This window comes from Octodon degus, unplaced genomic scaffold, assembly GCF_000260255.1.
Source record: "Octodon degus isolate 3935 unplaced genomic scaffold, OctDeg1.0 scaffold00107, whole genome shotgun sequence".
Lineage (NCBI taxonomy): Eukaryota > Metazoa > Chordata > Mammalia > Rodentia > Octodontidae > Octodon > Octodon degus.
Window position 1 is genome coordinate 2,797,094 of NW_004524683.1, and position 12,711 is coordinate 2,809,804.

The window sequence follows — 12,711 nt, forward strand, 5'->3', positions numbered from 1 at the left end:
GTCTCTCTCTGTCTCTCTCTCTCTCTCTCTCTGTCTCTCTCTCTCTCTCTCTCTCTCTCTCTCTCTCTCAGCTCTTGCCCTCTCTTCTTTATTAAACCCAGACTCTCATGCACGCTGGAAGCACTCTAATATTGAGCTACAGCCTCAATTCTTAAAAATTCTGAGTTGCAGTCTGGGCATGGTGGCACAAACCCGTAATCCTGGTGTTGGAAAAGCTGAAAACAGGAGGATCACTGCAAGTCTGAGCTGCATAGTGAGACTCTGTACCGAATATATTTAAAAAATCCTGAGTTCAGGCTGAACTTGAGCTTGTGATCCTCTTGCTTAGTCTCCCACATAGATAGTCAGCCAATATTTCTTTAAATAATCTGTCTGTCACTTTCTTGCTTTTTCTTGGCTTTCCATATTTGTGGATTTCCATAAATATTCACATATTCATACACTTGCTGGTGTTCTGTGGGTTCTTTATCCTTTCATTGCTTTTACATTTTGTTCTTCTAGTTAATTTTGAATGACTTGTCTTTGTATTTGCTAATTCTCCTGGATGGTTTGGTCTGCCATTCACACTTTACTGGATTTTTCAGATTTGTCATTGTATTCTTTAGTTTCACAATTTCTGTTTGGTTCTTTTTTAATGGTTTTTATTTTTGTTATTTAACTTTTAATTTCTTCCATAGTAGTTTTCATATGTAGTTTTAAAAGAAATTTTCCTACTTTTACTTCTCTGTTCATGTGGGTTTGTTTTGCACCTCATTGAGCTTTAGCAAGATGTCTAAAATTTTCTTTCACACAATTCATTAATCTCCATTTCTTTGGGTTCAGGTACTACAGGTTTTCCTTTGATGACTTAATGTTTGTCTGACTCTTCTTTGCCCATTTGGCTTGTGTTGGTATCTGCTCATTTGAGGGAGGAAGGGCTACTACCTGTCTTGACAGATTCACTTCAGCAGGTGAAGGGCTTCTGTAGGTTTCTGGGTTGAGGGACTGCCTCTTGGATCATGGTTGAATACAACTGGAGCTGGATCACATCGTTCCACTGTGTCTGAAGTTGCAAGCAGGCCTGTTACTAAAGGCTTTCGTGGACATGAGCCCTCCTTGTTCCCTGAGTAGACTGGACTGTTTCCAGGATCTTGGTCTATAGTGATGGCACTGGGATAAAGGCCTATGTCAGGGTTCACAGAGAGTGGACTTATTATTAGATATGCACACAGCTATGCTTCCTCCGGACTCCTGTGAGGGCTCCTTTTGGGTCACTGGGTGGGTCCCTGGGCAGACTATATTGCTCTGGCCCATGGTTGAGAGGGGACAGAACTAGGTAACAAGCTATTTCAGAGTCCATAGCCAGAACTGAGTTCAGAGATGTGGCTTTGCCTCCCTTTGGCCCTGTGCCACGTGCACCATAGATCTCTGATTACTGCTGGAAAAGACTGGAGTCAAGCCTTAGAACTTTCTTAGGGCCTGCTGAAGGATTAAGATTGGCAGTTGTGCCCTGCAGACTCATGTAGGTGTGTCTCTGGCACTTTATCCCATAGGCAGAACTGGTGTCTGTCCACTCCTGAGTGCAGCTAGAGTCAAGTTTCAGAGCTGTTTCTGAGTATGCTTCCAGAATCAACATCAGCAAATCTGTCATCCAAGGTATGAGACAGGGTGACTCCTTCCAGGTCTCTGGGTGGATGGTTCACGAGCAGAACCAAGGCCCAACAGGCTTGTAGCTGTCTATAGGGTCAGGCCATTTTCAGATCTGGAAGCTGAGCCATGGTTGGCAAATCTGCCGTGTGGGCGTGGTATTGTCCTCCCAGGCCATAGGTTGCACCAGGGTTTCACAACTTCCTACCTGGATCACAAAGCTCCCAAAAGGCATTCTGTCCATGGATAACTGCAAAATTATTGGTTTTGGTGGAGAATATGAGAGAGATGCCTCTTATTTTTCTAGCTTGTTGAAATCACTCTACTTCATTTGAAAGTTTTTCATTAAAAGTTAAATAGGGGCCAGGGAGATGGCTCAGTGGAATAAGCGCTTCCCTGACAAGTGCAAGGGCCTGAGTTCAATCCCTGGTTCCACAAAAAAAAAAAAAAAAAAAAAAGTTAAATAAAGCCAGGTGTTGTGGTGCACATCTGTAATTCCAGCACTTAGGAGGCTGAGACAGGAGGATTGCCATGAGTTCAAGGCCATCCTGGGCCACATAGTGAATTCAAGGTCAGCTTGCACTACATAGGGGGACCCTGCTTCAAAAAACAACAATACAAAACAAAACTTGCAAGTCTGTGTTTTGGCTCATTTTTCTTCACATAATCCAGGGAATCATAAATCATGCAAAGCCAGTTGTCTTGCCACCACCAAAATGGGTTCTGAATCCAAACACAAAAATGACATCTGGTGTGGTCTTGTACATTTTGGCGAGTTTTTCCCGAATTTCTGTCTTAGGTACTGTTGCTTTCCCAGGGTGAAGGACATCAATGACCATTTGTTTCCTTTGAAGAAGCCAGTTGGTCATGAATTTCCGGGTTTGGATAGTTACTGTGTCATTCATGGGGTACGTAGACATTTCTCAAGCTTATATTGGCTAGAGCTAAGTTTTCCAAACTTTGAGAAAGCTGTCACCAGCGAATGACTTGCTAAAGCGTTCTTTCCACATCACCCAGCCAGAAATCACTTCAGTGATACTTAATTCATGATAGCAACGGAGCCTCATACAGCCTGGGAGGAAAAGAGCTAGGGACCTTTAGAAAGCCTATCTAACTAGATTCTTGTTCATGCCAACTGCCTCATCATGTTGATAATAGCAAGGTCTTTAAGATCTGCTGCAATGTCACATCTATCCCAGGCTTCTTTCTTTCTTTTTTCTTTCTTTCTTATCTTATCTTATCTTATATTTATTTATTTGTTTATTTGGTAAGGGGTCTCACTAGTTCTGGGGCTGGCACCGATGTGGAACCAGGGATTGAACCCGGGTCCTTGCACTTGCCAGGCAGGCACTTAGACCACTGAGCTATCTTCCCAGTCCTCCTAAACCTTTAGTTGTGACAAAAATGTGGTAAATCTTAGCTCTGATGGTGTAGCTCTGGAAGAGGTGAATGGTCCAGAGCATGGAGAGTGACAGCAGCTGTCACTGAACCTTGACTGATACACAAAGGGAAGGTCTTGTTTTGTTTTTCGAACCTGATTTGTCTTTTAGACCTTATGCTTTTTACATTTAGTTATTAAGTTATTATTTGGAGGCATTTTTCTAAGCTATTTTGTGTTGGTTTTCAGATATTTGTAATCAAATGAACTATACTTAATACCTTATGGCAATGTTAGTATGTTTCATTTCTGCATGTCTATAAAATTCCTTATAGATGCAGATTTCTTACAGTCTAAATGATCTTTTCATGGATGAAAGACAGTGACTGTGGCTCCCTCTGGTACAAAAGGCACCTGTTCCTTACTGTCTGTTATAAAACATTTGGTTCCCTATATTCTTTCTTCACTGTTTATAATGCAACTCACTGTCTATGGTCCCTTACACATCACTCTGTAGGGAGTGGGACCCCAGAAACTGTACAAAATGATATTTTTTACTTGCTGTGAGTAATAATTTTTTTTTGTGTCTGAGCTGAGAGCCTGACCCATGAAAGTGTTGCAGGCTAACTTGCCAGCTTGCCTAGAAGGTGAAATCTCAGACCCTATATAGTTTTTGTTTTTGTTTTTTTTGTGGAACTGGGAATTGAACTCAGGCCCTTGCGCTTGCCAGGGAAGCACTTATTCTACTGAGTCGTCTCCCACCCCCCACCATATAGTTCTTGAAAATAAGATCTTTTTGAATGATAATATTCGAGCTGGTATAAGTACTATTCAGTAGGTTTTTTCAAATAGAATAATGTTCATGTCTATAATATGAAATAGCATTTTAATTATCAAGTGGGGGCTTGGGAGATAGTTTGGTGGTCTAAGCACCTGCATGGCAAGAGCAAGAACCCGGGTTTGATCCCTGGTACCGCATGCTGTGCAAGCCCTGGAACTCCAGGAGTGCTGTGTCTGGTCACCAAAACCAGGTGTGGAGGTACATACCTGTAATCCCAGTGCTGTGAGGAGGCTGAGGCAGGAGGATAGCTATGAGTCTGAGCTGTGTAGCGAGATCCTGTACTAAAGAAATTTTAAAAAAATAATAAACAAATGACTGTGTTAGGGTTTTTTCTTTGTTTTGTTTTCTTTTTTTGTGGAACCCGGGATTGAACTCAGGTCCTTGTGCTTGCCAAGGAAACACTTACTCTATTGAGCCATCTCCCCACCCCTGTGTTAGGTTTTTAGTCTTTTTTCCTTTTCCTTTTTAATTTTTCTTTCTTTATTTTTTTGGCAGAACCGAGAATTGAACTCAGGTCTTTGCACTTGCCAGGCAAGCACTTATTCTACTGAGCCATCTCCCCAGACCCCCTGTGTTAGGTTTTTAAGATCAACTTATATCATTACAGTATAACAAATACTTTCATGCACAAACACTTTATTATTTCTCATTTCTATCATAGACAAAAGTTTGGTTAAATGCTTTGAATGTAGTAAAAGAAACAAAATTTTAGTTTATATTAACAGGAAAATTTATTCTAAAATTACAAAAGTATATTAAAGCCATGAATGACAGCTAAATTTGGGCCTCAAGTTTAGTAGCCAATAACAGAAATCACATTTTGTGAGCTTAAGAAAAAGAAAAAGGAGCTTATAATTAGGATACAAGGATACCCTACCAAGTCAAGGGCAGGGAAGATGTATTCTCCTCATCTCTCATCTCTGCTTTTAAATTTACAAACACTTCATTGTTCTCTCTTTGCAGATCTGCTGCTTGTACTTCCCAAGCTGTCCACTAGGACACAATAACTCAGCTTCCCAGATTATATTCCTTCTGTTTCAGAGACTAGCCAGACAAAAGCTAGAATCTCCCACTTGCAACCCCAAATTCCTGGGGATGTCCTAGGACTCTGCCATGATTAGCTATATAACTATCTCCCTACTTGATACACAGGAAGGCATGAGTTTCAGGACACTAAGAGCCAGTATTGTAGTTTGGAGTTTTGTAAGGGGAACAATACAATGCAGTACATATATAAGATTATTTTATAATGATTTATAAAATTATTTTATAATTAATCATCCAAAGAATCATATACCAAGAGTGCAGGAAATCTGTCTACACATTAGTGACTAAAGAATCCAGCTGAAGGCCTGGATCCCACAATAATGTCCTGCATGAGTCTAGCTGAAGACCTAGAGCACATAGCAATGCCTCCCACAAGGCCAACTGGAGCCCTAGAGCCCATGACAATGTCTCATGCAGGCCCGTTTCATGGATCTGTGCTGGGAAGGCCCAAAGGTCAGTGGGGGAAGCTAGAAAGTCTAGGTAGTGTTATATCAAATATTAATTGATCATTTTTTCCTAAGTGCAAAATAAAAAGGCTGACTACATGAACAGTATTTTTTTTTTTTTTTTTTTTTTTTTTTTTTTCAGAACCGGGGGTTTGAACTCAGGCCCTTGGGCTTGCCAGGCAAGTGCTTATTCTACTGAGCCATCTCCCCAACCCTTACATGAACAGTATTTAGGAAAGAAGAGATTACATGATGGGTTTAGAAATCTCTCATAACCATACATTTTTGATCAAGAACCTCCCATACTAGAAGGGAACACTCACTAAGCTTGAGCAGGTGATTAGGAGCCATTTTTATCACAGAAGGGTAAGGATTAGGGGACATTCTGAGAAACAGAAAGGAGAGGCAAAAGGAAATTATTTTCTGGGTTCTCCAGTCTCTTGTAAGAGCAAATTTATCTTGCTTACCAAAATCATGACATGGTTAAAATTCAAAAGATAGTTGGTTTGTATTTTATAAATTCAGAAAAGCTGGTAGAAATATTTCACCTATACCTAGTCACACTGAAATAGAACATGTACATCCAAAGTAGAAAAAAAAATGCTGTGGGAGCTTTATAAAAAATATATCATGAGGAGTTCTTAAAGTATTTCTCCGCATGTTGAAAATACAATCTTATTTTGTCTTTTGATGAGGTACAAGGAGTAAAGGTTAATATTCATGGTATTACTATTCTTTCTTTCTTTTCCTTTGTGGTGCTGGGAATGGAACCCAGGGCCTCAGCATGCAAGCACTCGGCCACTGAGCTGCATTCCCTATAGTTCTTTCCATAGTTTTATTTCTAGAAATAAGAGCCAGCAAGGAAAACAGGACTACGACACAATAAAGCAGAAAAAGAGCAACATGAGCATGAACCTGCTAGGAGACTCACAAGCTGGTAGTTTAGTTTTAACTTTACCTGATTTCAGAGTATACAAGGTTTCGAAAGAAAAAAAAGTCATTCACTATTATGTTGAAGGCTTTGTATTTCAATTTTGGTGTTTCTTCCTGAAAACGTTTCCCTAATCTGTCATCATTTTGATTATCATACATTGTCATATTCATTACATTTTAAGGACATTCTTCTGATGAGATGGTTGACAGGTATGAAAGTACTTTTTGTACTAGGGGTTCCCTAAAGAAAGGGTTTGGAGAGTTGTTTTCTGCTAGAGAATCATCAGAAAACCATTCGTCGGCTGCTTGTATACTTTGGCTGCAATAAGAATCTGATGGCGATGTTGGTAAATTTAAGGTAACACTGCTGCTGCTTGCTGCGGAGTTAATCTCTTGGGGGTCACAGATGACCTTTTCTGTTGCACGGCAGAATTCATCTTTAGGATGATCTTTAATTGCTGTGAAAAATAAGATTTACCATAAATATTACAAAGTGATTCGTGGCCAGCTTGAACTGCATAGTGAGACCCTATCTCAAAAAAAAAAAAAAAAAAAATCTTAGTTGTACAATGTTCCTTAAGATAATTTCTTAGTACTTATGGGTAAATATCACCTTATTTAATAAAATCAATTTTAAAAGTACAAGTTTCCTTCAGCAGGTAGATTACAAAATGGTCCACAGTGGGGAAGGACTAATGAATTGACTCTATATTAATAGCCATAACGTTCTTTGAGAACCTTTCAACTTAGATACTTACATCAAAGCTTTTTGACACTTCTATATTTAATTTCTTTCTTTCTTTTAGACAGGGTCTCACTATGTAGTTCAGGCTGGCCTTGAACTCACTATGTAGCCCAAGGCTCACCTCAAACTCAATGTGATCCTCCCATCTCAGGCTCCTGAGTGCTGAGGTCACAGGTGTGCACCCCCACACCCAGCTCCTCTTGAGAATTGTTCAAAATAGTTATTAGTACTACTTTACCAAAGACAAACAGATTTAGAGAAATGAACTATCAGATGCAAATTGGATTTCAACTTATAGTTTTTACTTTAAGTCTTATGTGTTTCCACTATATCATTTAGACTACATGCTGGATATTAAAAATGGTAAGTTTTAGAATATCACATACTCTGGTTTCTCTTCAGATCATATAAATCTTTTGCCTTTTAGAAAATATCACATAATATGCTAAATGTATTTTATATTTTATTTGTTAGTTTTTATATTTTGCCCATTTTAAATTTGTCATAAATATTTTACATTTGGCAATACTTTTCCTATAATTTTTTAAGCTTTCTTGAGACAAGGTCTCACTACATAGCTCCAGCTGGCCTGGAGTGCACGGCAATCCTCTTGCCTCAGCCTCCCAACTGGTGGCATTATGGGTGTGCTCTGCATCATTCTAAAATGATGTAGGAAATGATGTTTCGAGGCATTAAGATGAAGCATGGGTTATATAAAATGTAGCAAATAGCTCACTCTTTGTTTCTGCTTCATTCTTGTGCCCCTGCCTCCAAAAGGCCCAAAACTTCTTTTGTACTCTCAGGAATCAAGCATAACACTTTTGGGTTCAAATAGGAAAGAAAATTTAAAGTCTCAAATTTCAGGATATGAAATTGAAAATCTTGTTTTTTCTGAAGGTTATGTGTCCACTCACATAATAAATTAACATTTTCCTTAAATTATCGTGACATTTAAAATACTTAAAACATTTAAAATAGCCTCTTGATACCTTAAAATATGAATTGCTATATGATGATTAGGATTTGTTCTTACAGATTATTGAGAAAAAGTACCTTTTATACATGCTTCTTCCTTTTTTCTTTGCTCTTCCTACATAAAAAAAAGTTATTTGTATTTTTAAAATGAAAGCTTTTATGTAATTTCTGTAATATATTTGATTTATTTATTCATATAATATTAATAAATGTTGACATTACATAATTTCACTGGAAAATTTTTTCCACAATATGAATTTTTTTTTTTCTTTTTGTGGAACCGGGGATTGAACTCAGGCCCTTGTGCTTGCCAGGGAAGCGCATATTCCCCTGAGCCATCTCCTCAGCCCCTTCCACAATATGAATTTTTAAAAAAATCTTTTATTTATTTATTTCAGTACAGGGTCTTGCCACACAGTTCAGATTCATAGAGAACCTCCTGTCTCAGCCTCCTCAGTGCTGGGATTATAGGCATGCGCCACCATGCCCAGTTTCTTCTGGTACACATCTGGAATGTCCAAGCAACATTTTACTTGCATTAGAAGAATATTCCAACTTTGTTAAAGTTCTTAGGCTGGCATATCATGCAGTACTGGAGATCAAACCCAGGTCCTTGTGCTTGCCAGGCAGGCTCTTAGACCGCTGAGCTATCTCCCCAGCCCCACAATACGAAATTTAAAGATATTTATTTGAGACAAGGTCTTTCTCTGCAGTCCAGGATGGCCTTGAACTCAGTATGTAGGCTAGGCTGTCCTCTAACACAGCAATCCTTCTGCCTCAGCCACTGGAGTGCTGGGATTACAGTTGTGCAGCCCTATGCCAGGCCACAGAGTCAATTTTTTTTCACCAAACTGTATTGACAGAATAGAAAACGTGTTGATTAACCATTGGAAAGGAATTAAGATTGGTTTGAAAAATTAGATTATCTCCAAAAAGGAATGAAAGTATGAAATATGGTTCAAAAAGAATTGTCATTAATGAGTTACTTGGCTAACTTATATAACTAACCACAACGGTTCTGGCTGAAGGCCTTTAATAAAGTCAGAATATTCTTCTAACGCAAGTAAAACATTGCTTGGACATTCCAGATGTGTACCAGGAAGTATAGTGGTATAATAGCTGTCAAACTTCAGAATATCTGAATCATCTGGTGTGCTTATTTAAGGGCCAATTCTTTAGGCATATTACCAGTTCCTATAGAAACAGTTCAGAATGGGATCTGGGGGCTGGGGATTATAGTTCAGCAGCATAAGCACCTGCCTGGCAAGTGTAAGGTCCAAGTTTGATCCCTGGTACTGAAAAAAAGAAAAGAGAGGGTGGTGTTTGGGAGTATGTTTGGTAACAATCTGCTAGGATTTTATTCAGGATTTCTTCAGACCATGAGATAACAATTGGCTAGTGCATATGTGTGTCTGGGATAGAGAGAAGTCTGACACTAGAGAGAATAACATTATCTCTTGTGTTGGGGGGAAGGTGTTAATATTCTGTTTAATGTACATTGTTCTATTTCCCAGAGAGCATTATTTAGGCTACATACATGCATTCTAATACATTGCTTTTCTCAAGACCATTTTTCTCCAAACCACTTTTGCTTCTTTGTCCTTTTTCACTTTTTACTAATGAATGCCAGTGTGGCCTCTTGAACTTACCATGCCTGAATTTAGGATTGTTACAGAAAATGGCCCCTCAGCCCATATGCTTCAGTTTCTTAGTTGCCCCAGTGATAGCTCCTACTGCAGTTGCACTCATTCCAGTCTTTTAGAAACAGCTGAGCACCATGATGACTATTGTAAGAACCAACCAAGGACAGCCTATTACTCTGCTTTTTAAATTTCCCCTTGCAGACCTCATAAAACCTCCCTGCCATGGTCTCTCCCCAAGGTTGCCCTGCCTAGAGATCTAAAATCAGTCAAGTGCTTCTCAAACACATCAAAGGGGGGAACAAAAAACTCATCAATATGTCAAGAGCTACTACTATTACCTAGAAGCCTGATATAAGAACTATAGACACTAAAAATAAATGCCCCTCCATGTGTAAGACATAAAATTTTCTAACTATCCAGGCCCACACGAACCTGTCAGGCCTTGATGGGTAGGACAGGTTGAGCTCTATCAAATTGGGTCCCTGAGAGCTTGTGGTCATTGCCAAAGTAGGGGGCAAACCTGTGACTTTCCTGGTAGACAATACAACAGAACTTTCTGCTTTCAAAAGTTCCTTCTGTTGAAAAGTTAACACCACCGGGCAACTGGGATTCGTGCTTCTCCCCGCTTCTACTAGGCACATGCTTGCAGCCTGGGACGGCATCTCATCAAGCATGAATTCCTGTATAAGTCAGTCCCCATACTGCTTCTGGGAAGAGACCACCTCCTCAATTCCAACTGATGGTTTCCTTTGCACCGAGCCAGTCAACCTCCCTTTTGTTTAACTTAAGTGTTCCCTAAGAAGATGATGTCTGCATTAGCCTGAGACAGGTAATCACAGTCCTGAAGTTCTGAAAACTCTCTGCTCAAAGGTATGAACCTCTGGACCTGGCTATCAACCATGCTGTGTCACTGCGGCCCCCACTGCTGTGTCACTGCAATCCCCCCACACAAACAGGCCAAGGCACACAGCAGTTCAAGATCCTGATGGACTGTTCACCACTTTGCACTCTGTGGTTCCTGACCCATACGCCTTTTTGGACCATTACCTCCACATGCCACCTGGTTTACATGTCTAGATTTAAAAGATGCCTTCCTCTGCTTGCTGTAGCAGAAGAAGCTCCCTCACCCCCACCAGTATACTTCAGTCGGTTAGTTGCCCAGGTATTAGTTCCAGTTCCAGTTTCAGTTGCTCCCGTGTCTTAGAAACAGCTGGTCACTGTGATGCATAGCTGGTCACTATATGTACATTGTCTAAACTGGTCCTCAGTTCTGAAGCCATCCTGCTCTGTATTTCCTGCTTGCTTATCCTAGATAAGCCCTAGACGACCAGAGATCAGGACCTGATATTCTGGAAATGATCATGATCAGTGCCCATTGATGTAAAAACATCTGTTTCCAAATCCTGGGTGTTGTTTCAGTGTTTCTGCTTGCCATTGTGTCTGGTGTGTTGACCGGAAAGACTGACCATGCTGACCCCTTTGGTCACTGGTCATGGTCCTCATGGATGGAGGGCCTCTCCAGCTTCCAATGGGAAGGTGCACCCTTGAGATTTGTCAAGTTCCCTTAGAGATCTGGAGGAGGATTCTTAGCTCCATGCTGATCGGCTGACATTGAACCTAAAAGTGGGGAGGATACTGTCTGTCTGTCTGTCTGTCTGTCTGCCTGCCTGCCTCCCTGCCTGCCTGATTCTGGTAAGACCCCCAGTTAGTCTGTCCATCAATCCTGCTCAGCTTGAGCAGAAGGGAAATCTGATCAACTCTCATTAGGACTATCCTTAAGGGAAGGGGGGGTGGAATGTTTAACCCCTGAGTGCTTGCTGAATGAATGTGTAGGTGCAACAGACAGTATAAGCAATAGGCTGCTTTGTCTGTGCACCAAGACTAGGAAACACTGGTCATAGTGGCTGACTGGGCTGTCACCTGCAGTCTTGTGGTGAGCAACATATGATATAACAGAGGCCTTGCATACCTCCTTAGCTAAGTTGCTCTGAAGTCCCCTTGAGGGGTCCAGCCAGGCAGGTCTGAATGCTCTCTCTCTCTCTCTCTCTCTCTCTCTCTCTCTCTCTCTCTCTCTCTCTCTCAGGGGCACCTTCCATTTCTCTGTTATGCCATTATTTAAGGATACAGAACAGACACATAGGAAGTCAGAGATGGGAATTAATTAATTAGTTAAAACTCACAGTCCCTAACTATAGGAAAAAGAACTTTTCTGGTGATTAAACCAAACTGCTTTCAAAAAAGAAAGAAAGAAAGAAAGAAAGAAAGAAAGAAAGAAAGAAAGAAAGAAAGAAAGAAAGAAAGAAAAAAGAAAAGAGACCAAATATTCCTGAGAACTCCACCTTGGCACCCATGTTGGCCACCACAATTGCTGCCAAAAATTTTACTCCCCCTGCCACGAGCCTGATCCATCTATTTCCAGCCAGTTGAACTGGTTCCAGGTAACCATTGCCTGCACTCAGCCATAGAGGCCTCCCCTGGAACCTTCTGCTTCATGGCTATGCCTATTCTGGTCAGATGTTTTCCTTTTTCTTTTTCTTTCTTTTCTTTTTTTTTTTTCTTTTTCTTTTTCTTCAGAACTGGGGATTGAACTCAGGCCCTTATGCTTACCAGGCAAGTATTTACTCTACTGAACCATCTCCCTAGCCCCTAAGAAACTTTTTTTTTTTTTTTTTTTTGCGGAACTGGGGATTGAACTCAGGCCCTTGCTCTTGCCAGGGAAGTGCTTATTCTACTGAGCCATCTCCAGGTCCCTGGTCAGATGACATCATCTAATGCCCACCTGACATGACTGTCACCAATTTCTTCTGAGTTTCACATTTTGATTGAGGAAAAATTGGACTGTTAGCCCTGATGAATGAGAGATATAAGGGATATCTGGGAAGATAGCTCAGTGGCACAGTGCCTCCCTGGCAAGTGTAAGTGCAAGACCTGAGGTTGATTCCCAGTTTCAGAGAGACAGAGAGAGAGAGGGAGAGAGAGAGAGAGAGAGAGAGAGAGAGAGAGAGAGAGAGAGAGAGAGAGGTGTGTGTGTGTGGCCAGCTCAAAAAATCTAAAATCAATCAAACACTTCTCAAAGA

General features: G+C 40.5%; 1 protein-coding gene across 1 annotated transcript in view; it reads right to left on the reverse strand.

Annotated features, from left to right (window-relative positions):
* Nucleotides 1–6,211: 6,211 nt before the first annotated feature.
* CUNH1orf185 (chromosome unknown C1orf185 homolog) overlaps nucleotides 6,212–12,711 on the reverse strand; it is a 51,019-nt gene continuing 44,519 nt past the window's right edge. The window contains 2 exon segments of the mRNA XM_023724284.1: nucleotides 6,212–6,729; nucleotides 8,070–8,106. Of these exon segments, the coding sequence (XP_023580052.1) occupies nucleotides 6,293–6,729; nucleotides 8,070–8,106 (474 nt within the window). The 3' untranslated portion in view covers nucleotides 6,212–6,292.